The sequence below is a fragment of the Carcharhinus amblyrhynchos genome, chromosome 1 (assembly GCF_965287045.1).
Source record: "Carcharhinus amblyrhynchos chromosome 1, sCarAmb.v2.hapA, whole genome shotgun sequence".
Classification (NCBI taxonomy): Eukaryota; Metazoa; Chordata; class Chondrichthyes; order Carcharhiniformes; family Carcharhinidae; genus Carcharhinus; species Carcharhinus amblyrhynchos.
Window position 1 is genome coordinate 138614634 of NC_137324.1, and position 17243 is coordinate 138631876.

The 17243-nt window shown below is 44.0% G+C and overlaps 1 protein-coding gene across 1 annotated transcript in view; it reads left to right on the forward strand.

Annotated features, from left to right (window-relative positions):
* The first annotated feature begins 10489 nt into the window (after window positions 1-10489).
* Window positions 10490-17243, forward strand: part of frem3 (Fras1 related extracellular matrix 3) — a 170715-nt gene continuing 163961 nt past the window's right edge. Inside the window, exon 1 of the mRNA XM_080199655.1 lies at window positions 10490-15644. Within this exon, the coding sequence (XP_080055781.1) occupies window positions 10616-15644 (5029 nt within the window). The 5' untranslated portion in view covers window positions 10490-10615. The remainder of the gene's footprint in view (window positions 15645-17243) is intronic.

Below are 17243 nucleotides of genomic sequence, written 5' to 3' on the forward strand. Positions count from 1 at the left end.
CGAAGGGCCTGTACTGCACTGTTATGTTCTATGAAGCGAATTCAAGGCTTGGAATATCTCTGGCTTGGCAGATGCTCAGTATCATACCTCTGCTTCATTAGACAGTTAATGTGGGACCATTGTGAGGCTGACATCTCTTCATCTTCTTCAGCACTGTGATGACTAATTCCTCCCTGTCAGCAAGGGGTTATCCTCAAAGAAGGTCATCAGGTGTTGGTACAGATGCAAGTACCTTTCTTCTGACGGCATACTGAAATCAGCCAAAGAGGAGCATAATAACTTAGGAATTAGGAGCAGAAATAGGCAAGTTCAGCCCTTCAAGCCTGTTCTGCCATTCAATCGGGTCAAGGCTGATCTCTCCCTGGTATCAAATCCACCTCCCCATCTCTTCCCTATATCCCTTTATCCTTTCTCATATGAGAAATGTATCTATCTTATTCTTGGAGCCATTCAACAACTCAGATTGCATCGTGCTATAGGGCAGCGAGTTCCACAAATTCACCATCCTCAGCAAGAAGTAATTCCTCCTCATCTCTGTTTTAAATCTACCACCTCTCAACATATACCAGTGACCTCATTTGAGATTGTGCCCTAAGAGGAAACATTTGGTCAATGTTTACTTTATCAATCCATTTAAATTTTTATATACCTCGATCAGATCCCCTCTCATTCTTCTAAACTCCAGCGAGTATAACTATTTAATCTCCCCTCATACATCAACGCTTTCATCCCTGGAATCAATCCAGTGAACCTCCTCTGAACTGCCTCCAATGCCACCAAATCCTTCCTCAAGTAAGGAGACCAAAACTGGATACAATACTCCAGGTGTGGTCTCACCAACACCCTATACAATTGCAACGCTTCTCTATTTTTATACTCCAGTCCTTTTGCAATAAATGCCAAAATCCCACTAGCTGTAACAGCCTGTAATAAAAAAGGCAAACAGCTGAAAACCATACCCTGGAAACCAGAACCAAGTGGTTGGTCAGCCATATTGAAGCAAGTGATGTTGAAATGTAACAACAGTGTTATGTGAGAAAAAGAGGCAATAATTCACATTCTGCCTGAGCATCAGGAGGTGGATTAAATTCTGATACCAATGATCAGTTGTCTTGAACTTCCCTAAGTACCACTGCTTCACTGCTTGATGCTCTCATTTCTGCTGTTATTGTAACATAATACTATGTGGACTATGTAAAGGCCAACATCCATGTCTATGCGCCACGTAAACTCAATAATTGGTTTCACAAGAAGGGTGAGAAGCTCCCAGTGCTGCTATCATAGCAAGAGACTGTCTTTACATTTAGGTTGACTGAGTTAGAAATCAATGGTGACAAAGGGAAAACACTGGGGGCTATTTTGAGCCCACACCCACTTTCCATGAGAATGCCAGCGGGTGTTCATAATCCAGAAATAGTAGATCTAGCCAATGAGATCTCGATTTTAGCTCTCCCCCGTCCCTTGACGGTGACATCATCAGGGCATGAACCTGATTTACATTTTAATTTTACTATCATGCATCCTCGCCAGAAACTGACTCCCCCCACCACATTTTCAAACCACACTGAAGTGGTGTCACATTGGTGAGGCTTACAGTAGGTTCCCAGGTATCCCTAGGTTCCTAGGCATGAGCCTGTTGTGGGGATCCCCTCCGGGGGCATGAAGGTGAGTATAATTTTGGGGGAGAGGGACATGGCCTGGTAATGCCATTTGGCACAGGTTGGCACCATGCCAACCTAGCAATGCCAACTTGTTCTGATGGGTTAACTCTAGTGAGATCCTCATGGTGGCAGGGGCGGTTCATTTGTATGATGATCTGGGGGGAGGGGGTATGTTGGCTCCAAGTGTATGGTGGGGGGGGGGGGTGATGTGGAGGGTGGAAGGGCTGTTGTTCCTGGGCAGGGAAAGAGACTGAAGATCATGGTGGGGAGGAAGGGTTCGATGGTTGCTGGGGGTTGGAGTGAATGCTGGCTCTGATCAGCGATCAGGAGTGGAGCTGCTGGTACCTCCATGGTGGGCTGAGGGGAAGGTTTATTGCTGTTCTGATCGGGATTACCTTTAAAGATGGTGCCCTGATCTCACTGCAGCTGGACTTTGCTGGTAAGTTGAAGTCCCAACCCCCTGCATGACACTGTGAAACATGCCCCTTGATTTTATTTTGGCAGTGTGGTAAGATAAGGAGATTTTACTGCCAAAATAAAATCAAGATTTTCTAGCCGGAAACAACATTCTGCCATTTTTTGATAATGTTTTGCCCATGGCGTTTTAATGCAATCACAAAATTGAGCTGTAAAAGAAGCAATGTAAAGTCCCATCTGCAAGGGAATGTGCTCCCAGTCGCAAGAGCATGATAACATATAATGGTGTTTGGCATCAAACTCATTTAATATTCCATATTTTATACATGATTTTCTGACAATAGTTCATTCCACGCATCTATCTCACATTAGCACAATGGTACAGTGAGGGTGCTTGCATATTGCCACTCTTAATCAATGTTTCTTTTACCTTCCAGCATCCAATTGTTCCTCATCTTTTGGATACGATATCGTCCTTGAAAGGTTTCTTTATCCACATATTCAAGGGCTAAACAACACTCAAGGAAATAATGATCATGTTGGCATTGGCTGATCTCGCATCATGCTGTGAACTTGTTGTTTTCTGATGGAGTATGAGTATGAATTTGTGGCTTTTTATGAATTGTGTGCAGCACCTGGCACTGGTGCTGAATTCTGAAATACTATATTTCTTCATCTTTCCAAGATTGCAGAGTTAGATGACTCCACCAATTGATAACGTAACCATTTTACCAATGCTCGTTAACCTATCCCTACCCCTCGTTTCTCTAGTTTATGCTGACTTTCAGACTTGTCATCTTTCCTCAAAGGTATTGTTATAGGCCACATGGTTTATATTAGTCTTGTCCACTGGTTGGGAAATTCCTGGTAGAATTACCAGAGAAAATCTAAAGGTTCCCTTGAGTGCCTTTATATTAATTAACAGTAATAATTAAAGGTAAGTAATTAATCATTAGAACATAGTTTGATCCCTGAAAATCTTGGGTTGACTTTTACATGGTGTTATGGACACAAAGTGGTTACCTGACACAAAATGGTTACCTGGGAAGGGACATTGAGAGGCACTGGCTTTAGGCACACACAGTTACACAAAAGGTTAAAACTTGCAGCATCTGATTTGCTGCAGAAAGCTGGTCAGACCTTGAGGCACTCTAGATGAGAGCAGAACCAGAACAATGAGTCTGATAATAAGGTCAGCCACAGATGGGGACATAAATAAATAAATGTCACAAGATCAGCCACTGAGTGTATAGATCGAAGCCAGTCATTGATAGAAGACATAACTGCATTATTGTATCCATTCTATGAACAATGATATGTTAAGTGTCCATGTCTGTACTTGTCTGCTTGTAACAGTGTGTTAACTGTCCATGTCCATATCTGTCTAGTCAACTTGTAATCATGTGCTAATGGCCAATTCCACACTGCCTCTTGTCTAAAACGTATAAAAATGATCAACTAGCATTGTGTAGTTGAGAAGGTAAATGCCAAGTACTGCGGAGTACCAGTGCTTTCTCCCAAGGCTTTGTCCGAAATAAAACTGTATTGTTGAAACCCCGAAGTCTAATTCCGAAGTTATAAATTTCACATAAGATATATGAAAAATTATGGGTTTTTAGGCCTAAAGTTGTGGTGGCGGGGGGGGGGGGGGGGGTTGACTTTTACACAAGATGAAACTTTAATCAATATACATGGTTATTTTTGAATGCATTTCGATCAAGGAGTTTCAGCTGTCTTGTGTAAGTGCCGTGAAATTGTTGATGCACAAACTTTTCCATCAATTAGTTTCAAGGTGAGACTCTTCACATATTTGGTGTATAAACATTTAACCATCTTAGCTGAAAATTAAAGAAAGGCTCCTGGGATTAGGTGCTGTCAGAAGTGTTACACATGAGTAATGTCTTAGTTCATATATTTTAGAGGTATACCTTTTCAGTTATAGGAATTGATTTTCTTAAACGTAAGTTCAATGGGGTAAAGTCCTGGTAAACATCTAGAGGTTGGCAAAGCACACAGACTTAAGATATTTATAATTCAAAAGGTGATTTTTGTTTACTGGATAGAGTGAGAGTCATAAAATGCAGGTCAACTTACTTAGCTAAACAACTGGAGATATGACAATTGCAGTTATTCCGGTAAAGGATATAAATTAGTTTCCCAGCGTTAAGGAAAGGTAGTTTATTTGCACTAATTTCTACCTGTATCACATGGCCATGGGGATGTGTGGAGCTTTGTAAATTTCTTTGTTTTGAGTTTACCTTCATGCGTACAGCTAATGCACAGCCACCAGGCAAGACTGGTAGAGAGAAGCAGGATATTTGGAAAACAGCTAAGCTTTGGGCTTTATGTAGCTTATATTCTTAGGAGTTGAGAGATAAAGGCAGGCATACAACTGAAGTGGACTAAATGTTAGATCTATCATCTGCGATGCAGCCAACAATTGGGGGATGGTAGTCAGTATAAGACAAAATTGGTAAGAGGAAAATGACTGGAAACTTTGTTTAATTGAAGCTAAAGGAAGAAATAGACAGTAATCTTCTCAGTGAAAGGTAGATAACCTTGTTGCAGTTGGAGTTCTAGAAATAATCAGGTTGATTGCTGTCTGAAATCAATGCAGCGAACTATTGGAAACCAAAAGTGTTTTCTGATGTTTTATGCCACTGCTCAGGAGTGAAAGGGAGACCTGTGGAATCCAGAGTAATGAGATTTTAAAGGAAACTTGGAGGATTGCTTAGCTGAAAGCTAATTGAAAGACCTCCATGAAACCATTATCAGTGGATTCCAGAGAGCTGTGATATACCTTTCATTTGATCCCAGAAACTAAGTGAACAAAGGCACAACATTTCCTAGTATAAGAGAACTCTGCGGGAAAGTAAGAAGTAGAATTGAATTTACAGCACAGTACAATAAAGTTTGTTTTTGTTTAAAAACATTAAACCTTGTGGAGTAGAACTGTCAGTTAATTGATGTGTTTTTGGATTTCTTCTTTAAACATTAATAGGATCATAGCAGCAGTATTTGTGGAACCAGTGCCTTAAGAAGTGGAGTCAGAAAAACCAAAAACATCTAAAGTGTTTATTTCTGAAGTACCATTATCCTTTAATATGTAGTCTAAGTTAACAAGATTAATTCTCCACAGAACATAGAAATGATACAGTATTGAAGGGGCCATTCAACCCATCTTGCTCATGCCAACCCAAAGACACACAAGTGCCCTTTCTAATTCCATCTTCCTGCACATTACCCATAACCCTGGAAATTATAGCACTTAAGGTGCAGGTTCAAGTACTTTTTAAAAGAGTTTAGAGATAGCTGATGTTTTACAAAATTCAACAGAACTTTACTGTGCAAGTTAGCATTTGCTTATAATAGTTAAAAACAGTAATTAATGTTTGTCATGGATTAGATGCAGTGATTAACTTGTTATAAAGTGCTCCAACAATATGCCTTGACTGAAATTTCCACTGAGCCAACAATTCTTGAGATCTCAAAGTAATAGAGAAAATCCTTACAAAATTAGGATTGTGTTGTTCGTGAACTCACTCCGACTACAGGTCTCAGCTGTGAGAAGTGTTCCAGCTCATTTGACTTCCAATGCACCAGATATTAATGTTTCGAGTAAGTTGTTTCAAAAAAGACAAGGATAAGCAAGCTTCTAAAGTTGAATAAGAAGCCATGAACAGTGCACTTAATCCTATTAGCATAAGCCCTATAGTCATTGTGACACATGCATACAACAACCATAAGGCTAAGGACAAAGCAGGGAAATTGAAACACACTTATACCAACTGCAGTTAATGCGCTAACCTTGTCATTCAGCACTTAGCAAAGGGGAAGGAGAAAGTAGCTTGACAAATGAAAGTGAAACAGAGACATGCTGGTGAAAATGAGAACTATCTATTAATTTGTTTGCATTGTTTGGTCCAGGAAGGCACAGTCCATGGAGCTGTAAGACAGTTTGTTGTTATGAATCAGAACTTGATTTTTAAAAATCCCTCAGATTTATGTGAGTATAAAATGACTGTAAAAGGTAATCCACTGTTTTGGCTATAAAACTAGGGATTGAAGTAGACATTGCAAGAAAAGGAGATGATATATGAGGATAGACTTGAGGATCTTGAAATCCTCCTATTAGAAATGTGAAGATTCAGGAAATACTGAGTAAGCATGATTTACATATCAATAGAGTACAGGTTAGACATCTAAAAGGTCAGGTAGCTAAACATGGGGGCATGAATTTAAGCAGAAACTAAGTTGACTTAGATGTGATTTAAGAAGGAAAGAATTTAGATTTACATTGCCGACAGTGTGTCCCAATGCACTTCAGAGGAAATTAAGTATTTTTGAAATGTATTCTCTGTTGCAGTGAAGGATGACACAGAAACCAAATTATGTGTAGCAAAGTCCACAAACAGTAAGTCAAAAAATGATTAGCTAATTTGTTTTTGTGAATTTAGTTCAGGGATACAGGTGAGCAAAAGTAATAAGAAAGCATTACTGAGAGGGAATTTGATCTTTGGAACAGCTTTCTGAAGGAAGTTGAATAGATTTGCAGGTTGATTTTATAGCTTGAGCAGCTGAGAACCATGACTTCACAATGACAACTTTAAATGACCTTCGAAAGTTTTAATGGCTGTTTCATGCAGAGCCATGCTACCTCAAAATGGAAACCATGACCTTCATTTGTATATTTTAAATGCAAATCACTTCAAGCAGGCAGGATGGTGGCTCCAGTAGCACAGTGGTTAGCACTGCTACCTCACAGCACCAGGGACCCAGATTCAATTCCCGACTTGGCTCACTGTCTGTGAGGAGTCTACACATTCTCCCCGTGTCTGCATTGATTTCCTCCAGGTGTTCCAGTTTCCTCCTGCAGTCCAGAAGATGTGCTGGTTAGGTACACTGGCCATGCTAAATTCTCCCTCAGTGTACCCAAACACCTGCCAGAGTTTGACAACTAGGGGATTTTCACAGGAACTTAATTGCAGGGCTAATGTAAGCCTACTTGTGATGAAATAATAAACTTTCAATGGTTGTAAAAGTGCAGAGAGCTAATCATCAGGATTATTGTAACTGAGGGTAAGTCTACTGATCACACTGTGAAAATATTATTGCCCAATAATGTTAATTTTGGCAGGTTAATATTGACCTCAAGTTGTTCAGATCTCTTAAAGACAAAACTGGATAATTAGGGTATAACTCCCAACGCAGGAAAAAGGTGAATTTACCCACATTGAGCTTTCTATTTTTATATAACTCAAATCAAATAATATGTGAGTTGGTAATTCCAGATGCACTTCATCCATCACAGGAAACGCATCTATCTATGTAGTCATGCAAAAGTCTTACATTGAGCACATTTCTGAATCCACTACTTTTCACGCACCACCCTTCAGGCAACATGTTTGTTTGGGAGCACTAAAGACAATGCTCTTTACCTTAAAATATAATATAATAAACAAAGCAATACAGAATATGCAAGAATATAATAAAGCTTCTCTGTAACATAGCATTTTGTACCTTCTACTACACCAAAGGTTTGGCTGTCTTAGAGAGGATGTGGAGATGCTGGCGTTGAACTGGGGTAAACACAGTAAGAAGTCTCACAACACCAGGTTAAAGTCCAACAGGTTTATTTGGTAGTAAACACCACTAGCTTTCGGAGCACTTCTCCTTTGTCAGGTAAGTGGGGTTATGGGATAGGGTAAGAGAATGGGTCTGGATATGCTGTTCTGTTGGAGAGTCAGTGCAGACACGATGGGCCAAATAGCCTCCTTCTGCACCGTTGGGATTCTATTTCTATGAAAACCATTCAGCCTGTTGAGCTTGCTGTAACATCTAACCTGATACTGGCTGATCTTGTGATTCAACTCTACTTTCCTGCCTGCTCTCCATACTCTAATTCCCTTCGAGACCAACATTTGTCCATCCCAGCCTTAAATATATTCAATGATAGCATATCCACAGTACTCCTGAGTGGAGAAGTAAGAAATTCATTCTCACCTCCTAAATGATTAGAAGACAAATGCTGGAAAATCTCAACAGGTCTGGCAGCATCTGTGAGGAGAGAAAAGAGCTAATGTTTTGAGTCCAGGCAACCTTCTGGACTTAAAAGATCAGCTCTTTACTCTCCTGACAGATGCTGCCACACCTGCTGAGATTTTACAGCATTTTATCTTTTGGTTTCAGATTCCAGCATCCACAGTAATTTGCTTTTATCCTAAATGATCAGCTCTTATTCTGAGACTGTGCCCCTATTGTCTAGATTCTCCAGTGAGGAAAAGTGTCATTATCTACCCTCTCAAACACATTCAAAATCAGGAATGTTTCAATAATATCATCTGTCATTCTAAACTTCAGGGTGTAAAGATCCAACTTACTCAGCCTCTGAGTATTGGACAACCAGTTTGTCACAAAGACCAAACTAGTGAATCTTATGTGGTCTCAACAAGCCCCAGAGGGCTCCAGTTTCTGCAGAAACAGAGGATTAGTATTACTGGGGAAGGATTGGAGTTACTAGGGGAGAGTTAGTGTTGCTGGGGGAGGGGTGTGTATTGCTGGGGGAGGGGTTGCAGTTGCTAGGGGAGGGCTGTGTGTTGCTGGGGGAGGAGTAGAAATTACTGGGGGAGGGGTTAGTGTTGCTGGGGGAGGGGTGTGTATTGCTGGGGAAGGGGTTGTATTTGCTGGGTAGGGGTTGGAGTTGCTGGGGGAGGGGTGCATGTTGCTGGAGAGGGTTTGCAGTTGCTGGGGGAGAGGTTGGTGTTGCTGGGGGGTGTAGTTAGTGTTGCTGCGAGAGGAGCTGGAGTCACGGGGGGAGTGGTTGGTGTTGCTGGGGGAGGGGTTGGTGTTGCTGGAGGAGGAATTGGTGTTGCTGGGGGCAGGTTTGGCATGTCTGCTAAAACTCTGACCATCTTTTATAGATGCGCCATAGAAGGCACCCTTTCCAGATGTATCACAGCTCCTGCTCTGACCAATACCACCAGAAATTACAAAGGGTTGTGAACATAGCCCAGTCCATTACGCAAACCAGCCTCCCATCCATTGACTCTGTCCACACTTCTCACAGCCCCAGGAAAGCAGCCAGCATAATCAAGGACTCCACCCACCCTGGACATGCTCTTTTCCATCTTCTTCCAATAGGGAAAAGATACAAAGTCATCATAAAATCCCTACAGTGTAGAAGGAGGCCATGTAGCCCATTGAGTCTGCACCAACAACAATCCCACTCAGGCCCTTTCCCCGTAACCCTACATATTTACCCCACTAATCCCTTTAATCTGTGCATCCCAGGATACTATGGAGCAATTTAGCATGGCCAATCAAACAACCTGCACCTCTTTAGGACTGTGTGAAGAAACCAGAGCACCTGGAGAATACCCAAGCAGACACAGGGAGAATGTGCAAATTCCACTCAGACAGTGACCCATGCCAGGAACCAAAAAGAGGTTTCTGGAGCTGTGAGGCAGCAGTGCGAACCAGTCTGCCACCATGCCGCATCTAATGTTGAGCAATGAACTTAAATCATGCAGACTTTGCTCATGCTTAACACGACAGATCTAACAGTGTTTCTGTTTGGGTTCAAACCGGAGACTGAGAACACATACCAACTGCTCAAGAGCAGCTTCTTTCCTGCTGCCATCAGACTTTTGAATGAATCTACCATATATTAAGTTGATCTTTCTCTACACCGTAACTGTGACAGTAACACTACATTCTGCTCCCTCTCCTTCTCCCCTATGTACTCTATGGATGGTATGTTTTATCTGCATAGTGTGCCGGAAACAATACTTTTCATTCTATTCCCATACGTGTGACAATAATGAATGAAGTATACTCTAGGGGCCGGGCTTATGCGCTGGGGCGGGGTTTAAACTCTATGGGCGGGTCTATATTCTGGGCTTTACCTGCTGGCAATTCATTGTGTCCATGTGTGAGCCGCAGTGAATGCAGCCCCCTCAGTGCCCTCCAGCAGCAGCAGCAACAGTGCGAGTGTAGCCCACCCTCTCTCTCTCTGCCCTCCAGCAGCAGCAGCAGCAGTGCAAGTGTAGTCCACCCTCTCTCTCTGCCCTCCAGCAGCAGCAGCGCAAGTGTAGCCCACCCTCTCTCTCTGCCCTCCAGCAGTAATGTGAGTGCAGCCCCCCACTGCCCTCCAGCAGTAGTTTTAGTGTAGTTCTCTCTATCTCCAGCACTAGCAGTTTTAGTGCAGTCCCCTCTCTGTCTGTCCTCCAGTAGCAGCAGTGAGTGCAGCCCCCCACTGCCCTCCAGCAGTAGTTTTAGTGCAGCCCCCTCTCTGTCTGTTCTCCAGCACTAGCAGTTTTAGTGCAGCCCCCTCTCTCTGCCCTCCAGCAGCAGTTTTAGTATAGTTCTCTTCTCTCTGCCCTCCAGCAGTAGTTTTAGTGCAGTTCTCTCTATCTCCAGCACTAGCAGTTTTAGTGCAGCCCCCTCTCTCTGCCCTCCAGCAGCAGGGTGAGTGCAGTTCTCTCTCTCTATCTCTCTGCCCTCTTGCTCCCTGTTCTGGCGGTTTGCAGCAAGAAGCGATGGCTGGTCATGGGGAAGCTGCAGTCCCCGGCTTGTCTGATGTGTCCAGCTACAGAGTGAGCCGCAGCTCTGTGGCGTGTTGCGTTGTTTCTCTGTGCCTGTGGCTGGCAGTGAGGGCTCAAGGACACTTGGAGCCCTCTCTGGTGTACGGGGCCAGCCTGGACTCGGTGCTGCTGTCTAACAGCGGAGTGAGAGTCCCCTTCGGCAGATCAGTCTACATCGACCCTGACAGCGAGCTGGTGATCCAAGTGCGGCCGGGGCACAGGTGCTTTGTCACGGTGCTGGAGAACGACCCCCTCTCTCAGAGACCCGGCATGCTGTCCCCTAAGAAATTCCCCTGTGACTTTGGCCCGGAGGATGTGAAATACACTCACTTCGGCTCCAGGAGCCCCAGCAGAGACCGAGTGAGGCTGCAGCTGAGATATGACAGCCAGAGTGAGACTATCATCGTGCCCTTCATGCTGGAGGTGCAGGTTGTGTTCCAGCAGCTGGAGATCCTCACCCGGAACATCCCCCTGCTTGTGGAGAAACTGAGGGGCAGCAGTAACCCCATAGATAAGAAGGTGCTGGGTTACACCTTGGACAGCAGCTCGGAAACCTGTAAGATCACCACCCTACTGGGCACCGGTGGCTTGCCCAGGTATGGCAAACTTTCCAATTTCACCTCCAATGGGCAGATGGTGGATTGCGACACCTTCCTGAACGCTGGCATTCGTTACCAGCACACGGCCAGCACCAAGTCCCCCAACAGGGACTACATCCCCATGCTGGTGGAGCTGCTGGGCAGAGGAGGCAAGCCGGTCAAACAGGAGCATTTCCAAATCATGGTGAGGATTCGGGAGGGCGCGGAGAATACCCCCCCGAAACCCAGCTTCGTGGCGATGATGATGATGGAGGTGGACCAGTTTGTGCTGACTGCCATCACCACTGACATGTTGGCTGCTGAAGACGTGGAGACCGACCCGGATGACTTGATCTTTAACATCACTTCAGCCCTGGGTCCCCAGCAAGGCCATATCATCAGCACGGATGACCGGACCCTGGCCATCACCTCCTTCTATCAGGGGGAGCTCAGGGAGCTGAAGATCGCCTACCAGCCCCCGGCGGGGGACTCGGACACGGAGAGGATCTTCCAGATGGAGCTGGAGGTGGTGGACAGCGAGGGGGCCGCCTCGGACACGTTCGCCTTCATGATCGTGGTCAAGCCCATGAACACCTTGGCGCCGGTGGCCACCAGGAACAGCGGGCAGCTGCTGTTTGAAGGGCAGTCGCGCCCGCTGGCCAGCGGGCACAACCTGCAGGTCAGTGACGAGGACGATGTGGGCAGTGTCCGGATGGCCGTGCTGGCTGGCCTGCGGCATGGGGAGCTGAGGGTGCGGGGGGAGCGCAGGGAAAGGTTCACGCCGGCTGATCTAGAGGCGGGCTTGGTGCTTTACCAGCACGACGGCTCGGACACCCACAGCGACAATATCATCTTCCGAATGAGCGACGCCAGGCACCGGGTGGAGTTCCTCTTCCCCATCACCATCGCGCCCACCGACGATGAGCCCCCCCTCCTCAACGCCAACACCGGGCTGCTCCTGTCCGAGGGTGAAACGCTGCAAATCTCCCCTTTCGTCCTCAGCGCCACCGACATCGACTCGGAAGACTCCACCATCCGCTTCCTCCTGGAAGCTCCTCATTCTGCAGTGGGTGCCGTGCTGCTCAGGCAGCCGGAGGTGCCCGCTGAAGGCTGGGAGCCTCTGCAGGGTCAGGGGGTCTATGAGAAGGTGGTGAGCGAGTGGTCCCAGCAGGACATCCTGGATGGGAAGCTGTACTACCGTCACACTGGGGCTCACAGCAACAGTATTGTGATGGACACCATCCGCTTCCGTGTTCAGGATGACAACGACCCTCCAAACCAGTCAGGCGAGCACACCTTCACCGTTAAGATCCAGCCCGTAGATAACATCCCCCCGCACCTCTTCCCGGGCTGCCTGCTGCAGATGTCGGTCAAGGAGTACCAGCTCACCCACCTCCGCAAGAAGTTCCTGCGTTACACCGACCTGGACTCCGATGACCGGGAGCTCAAGTACACCGTGCTCACCCCCCCCACCGATGTGGATGAAAACCATCCGGTGAGGACGGGACAGATCGTTCTGACCGAAAACCCGGCTGTGGTTCTGACCCAGTTCACTCAGGCTCAAGTCAACCACCACAAAGTCGCCTACAGCCCCCCGGACCAGGAGCTTGGCATCACCCCTAAAGTGGTCCAGTGGACCTACTCCTTGGAAGACACGGCAGGAAATTCTGTACGAGGCACCTTCACCATCTTCTTGCAGCCAGTGGACAATAAACCCCCTGAAATCACAAACACTGGCTTCACTGTACCTGAGCGGGGTAACTTTGTGTTAACCACCGCAGAGTTAGATGCCACTGACCAGGATACTGATGAAGACAAAATAACCTTCACCTTGTCACAGGCTCCAAAGTTTGGCCATTTACAGTATAGAGGAGTCACTATTTCTCTGGGTGAAGCGTTTATCTTGGATGATATTGCACGTGGGCTGGTTGTGTACTGGCACAGCGGGCATGAATCTACAAGTGATTCGTTTAAAATAAATGTTGGTGATGGAGTCCATGAAGTTCCAATAATTATCAGGGTTACTGTGCAACCAGTAGATGATGAGATACCAACTATTATGCTTCCTGAAGGACAACTTGGCTCACACATAGATGTCCTTGAGAATGGGGCCACTGAAATTACCACCAATGTCATCCAGGGTACTGATGAAGACACCGATGACCTAATGCTGACATTCATTGTGGAAGACCCACCTAAGCTTGGTGAGATATTAGTAAATGGTTTACCAGCGGAGAGATTCACCCAAGAGGATATCATCAGTGGAGTGGTGGTGTATGCTCATACCAGTGGTGAAATTGGAACTCAGAAAAGACATGATTCTTTCAACTTGACCATATCCGATATGTCAAATGAATGGGTTGTTGGTGGAAACAATGTACAAGGTGTCAGAGTTCAAGTCACAATCTTGCCTGTCGACAGTATGGCACCTGAGGTCAGGATTGGTGAGCAATATATAGTTTTAGAGGGGGAGAAAAATGTGATTACATTGGCAAACCTCAATGCTGAAGATGTAGATACTCCCAATGATGATATCCTGTGCACAATAATTGTTCAACCTACTTTTGGTTATGTTGAAAATATTTCCCCAGCTCCTGGGTCTGAGAAGTCAAGGACTGGTATAGCAATTAGTGCATTTACTATTAAAGATGTTCGTGATGGGCATATCTACTACGTGCAAAGCATTCACAAAGAGGTTGAAAACGTCGAGGACAGATTCACCTTCCGCTGTTCTGATGGCGTTAACTTCTCTCAGCGTCGTTTTTTCCCGATTGTCATCATCCCAACTAATGATGAAAAGCCAGAGATCTTCACCCGTGAGTTTGTTGTGATGGAGGGGATGAGTCTTGTTGTTGACACCCCAATTCTGAATGCAGCTGATGCAGATATTCCTGCTGATGAACTTCACTTTATCATAACCAAGGCACCAAAACATGGACAGATTGTGCAACAGTTAGCACATGGCACTGTTCCAGTCAAAAATTTTACTCTAGAGCAAATTTCAACTGGTTCCAATATTGTCTATGAACATGATGACTCTGAGACCGAAGAAGACAGCTTTGATATTAGAGTCACAGATGGCAAACATGCAGTGGACAAGACAGTCCTCATCATGATAATTCTCGTCGATGATGAAACACCACGGATGGCCATTAATGATGGACTAGAAGTTGAAATAGGCGAATCAAAAGTAATAACCAACAGAATCCTAAAAGCAACAGACTTAGATTCAGATGATAAAACATTGACTTATATAATTCGTTATGGCCAAAACCAAGGCTTATTGCAACATTTAATGAAAGATGGCGATGTGGTTCAGAATATCACTGTCGGCATGAATTTTACTCAGAATGAAATTGATAAAGGATTAATTCAGTATGTGCACACTGGGCAAGAAGGTGTACGTGATCTTATTAAATTTGACGTAACAGATGGCATCAACACCTTGATAGATCGCTATTTCTATGTTACTATTGGCAGCATTGATATGATGTTCCCAGAAGTAATTAACAAAGGAGTTACACTGAAGGAAGGCGGTAAAGTTACACTGACCACTGATTTGCTGAGCACTAGTGACATTAATAGTCCTGATGAATACTTAAGATTTAGCATCACTCGTGCCCCGAGTCGTGGTCACCTAGAAAAGACTAATAATCCTGGTGTCCCAATTACCTCCTTCACTCAGTTAGAATTAGCAGGAAACAAAATCTATTACATCCACACATCAGATGATGAAGTCAAAATGGATAGTTTTGAATTTGAGGTGACTGATGGTTACAATCCAGTTTTTCGTACGTTTCGTGTTTCGATAACCGATGTCGACAATAAGAAACCGATTCTCACAATCCATGATCTGGTTGTAAGTGAAGGGGAAATGAAGCTGATCACTCCATTTGAGCTCACAGTTGAGGACCGTGACACTCCAGACTATCTTCTGCGTTTCACCATTATTCAAGTTCCTGTGCATGGTCAGTTGTTATTTAATGGAAGCCAACCGATCACCAGCTTCACCAAGCAGGACCTCAATGAAAATCTTATCAGCTATAAACACGATGGAACAGAGACAAATGAAGACAGCTTCTCTTTCACTGTAACGGATGGCACGCACACTGAGTACTTTGTTTTCCCAGATACTGTGCTTGAGACCCGCAGGCCTCAAATGATGAAGATCCAAATATCAGCAGTTGATAATGGTGTTCCACAAGTTGTTGTCAACAAAGGGGCTCCGACCCTTCGAATTGTACACACAGGTCAACTTGGATTTTTGATCACTAGCAAAGCCCTGAAGGCTGAAGACCGTGATAGCCCACACAAACTCCTGAAGTTTAGGATCACAGATGGACCAGAGCATGGCTACATCATTAACACTGACCTGGGCAATGACAGCGTCACCACATTCAGTCAAGGTTAGTCAGCAAGATTTTTTCGGGATCTTGTTTTGCACGATGAAATATTTTCTCAAATGATGTTGCAGCATTTATTTAATCTCCAGCAAAGAATAAAAATTAATTGCGTGTGAACTAAATTTGATCTGTGATTTAACTTCCATAATATCACTAAATATGTTAGGCTCATAGCAAAGAGCAGCTTGAACAAGTAGCTCTGTGTGGGGAACAATGATGTCTTCCACATGTGCTGTCTCACTATGTGTCTTTTTGTTGCATTTTTGCCTGCATATCTACATTCTGTCATTTATTTCTCTAGAGTGATGAGTGCTGAAGCAACATGACATCTTCCGTCCGGTAATTGAGCATAGCTTGAAACAAGTGGGCATCGAATAGATCACTTTAGCACATTTATTTGTATTTCGTGCTCAATTTTTCTTTACATGACTGTTTTTGCTGAAACTGGTTGAACAGAAATTGTCCTTTTTCATTCTGATCAGTGAGTCTAGTGGAAAGTAGCTGTGAACAACTTTCAGTTAGAGACAATCCACATGAGAAACATTTGCTAACATTGTTTAAACATTCATATAATCCTTTGAGACATTAGTCCATTTCATTAACATTAATCAACCAAACAATTACCTGTTTTATTTTGAAAATTATTCTTTTATTCTTGTGAACTTTTCTCCAAAAGCAACTCAGCAACCAAAAGAATGGATGATAGTAAACAGTTTAGTTTTATAATGTTATGATTTGTGAGGAGTTAAAGTATGAGAAATAAAAACTTTGTTTTTGTTCATTATTATGAACCTTTCACAGAAACTCTACAGTGCAGAAGGAGGCTATTTGGCCCATGGAGTCAGCCAGGTCCTATCCCAGTAATCCCATGTATTTACCCTGTTAATCTCCCTGACACGAAGGTAATTTATTATGGCCAATCCACCTAACCTGCACATCTTTGGACTGTGTGAGGAAACCAGAGCAATTGGAGGAAACTCCCCCACACACACACGGGGAGAATATGCAAACTCCACATAGACAATGACCCGGGGCCAGAATTGAACCCTAGTTCCCTGGCACTGTGAGGCAGCAGTGCTAACCACTGTGCCATTGTGCCACCCATAAGGACATGATGAGCTCAATATATTTTGCCCATGGCAGCGTCATAGGAAACATTATTATTTAAATTAATAACAAAGGCATTTTTTTGTTTACAAAGAATAATGTGCTGTTTTGTATTTTTCACATGTTTTGGTATGAATATTTCAATCAATTTTGGATCACATTGTAAGTTAAAGCAGTTCCCTGAAATACAAAAAGGAAAGTTATCAGTCATTACAGCCGATAATATATTTGGATACAGTTCCTTCATATATCCTACAAGTCCAATCAATAGCTACCACCTCTTCCATTTATTGTCCAGTCTTTAGTGTTTTATTACATTCTAATATTATAAAGTGTTCCTAATTAACAGTTTGAATTGATGAATCTTGAACCTTTGGCTACAGTGGTGTAAAAGAGCACTTTAAATGTTAAATTTCACTAAAATAGCTAAAAGTCCTACACTTTTTCAGCAGTACTAAAGGTCAGCATGACTAAAGGTCGTACAGATGTTGCTAA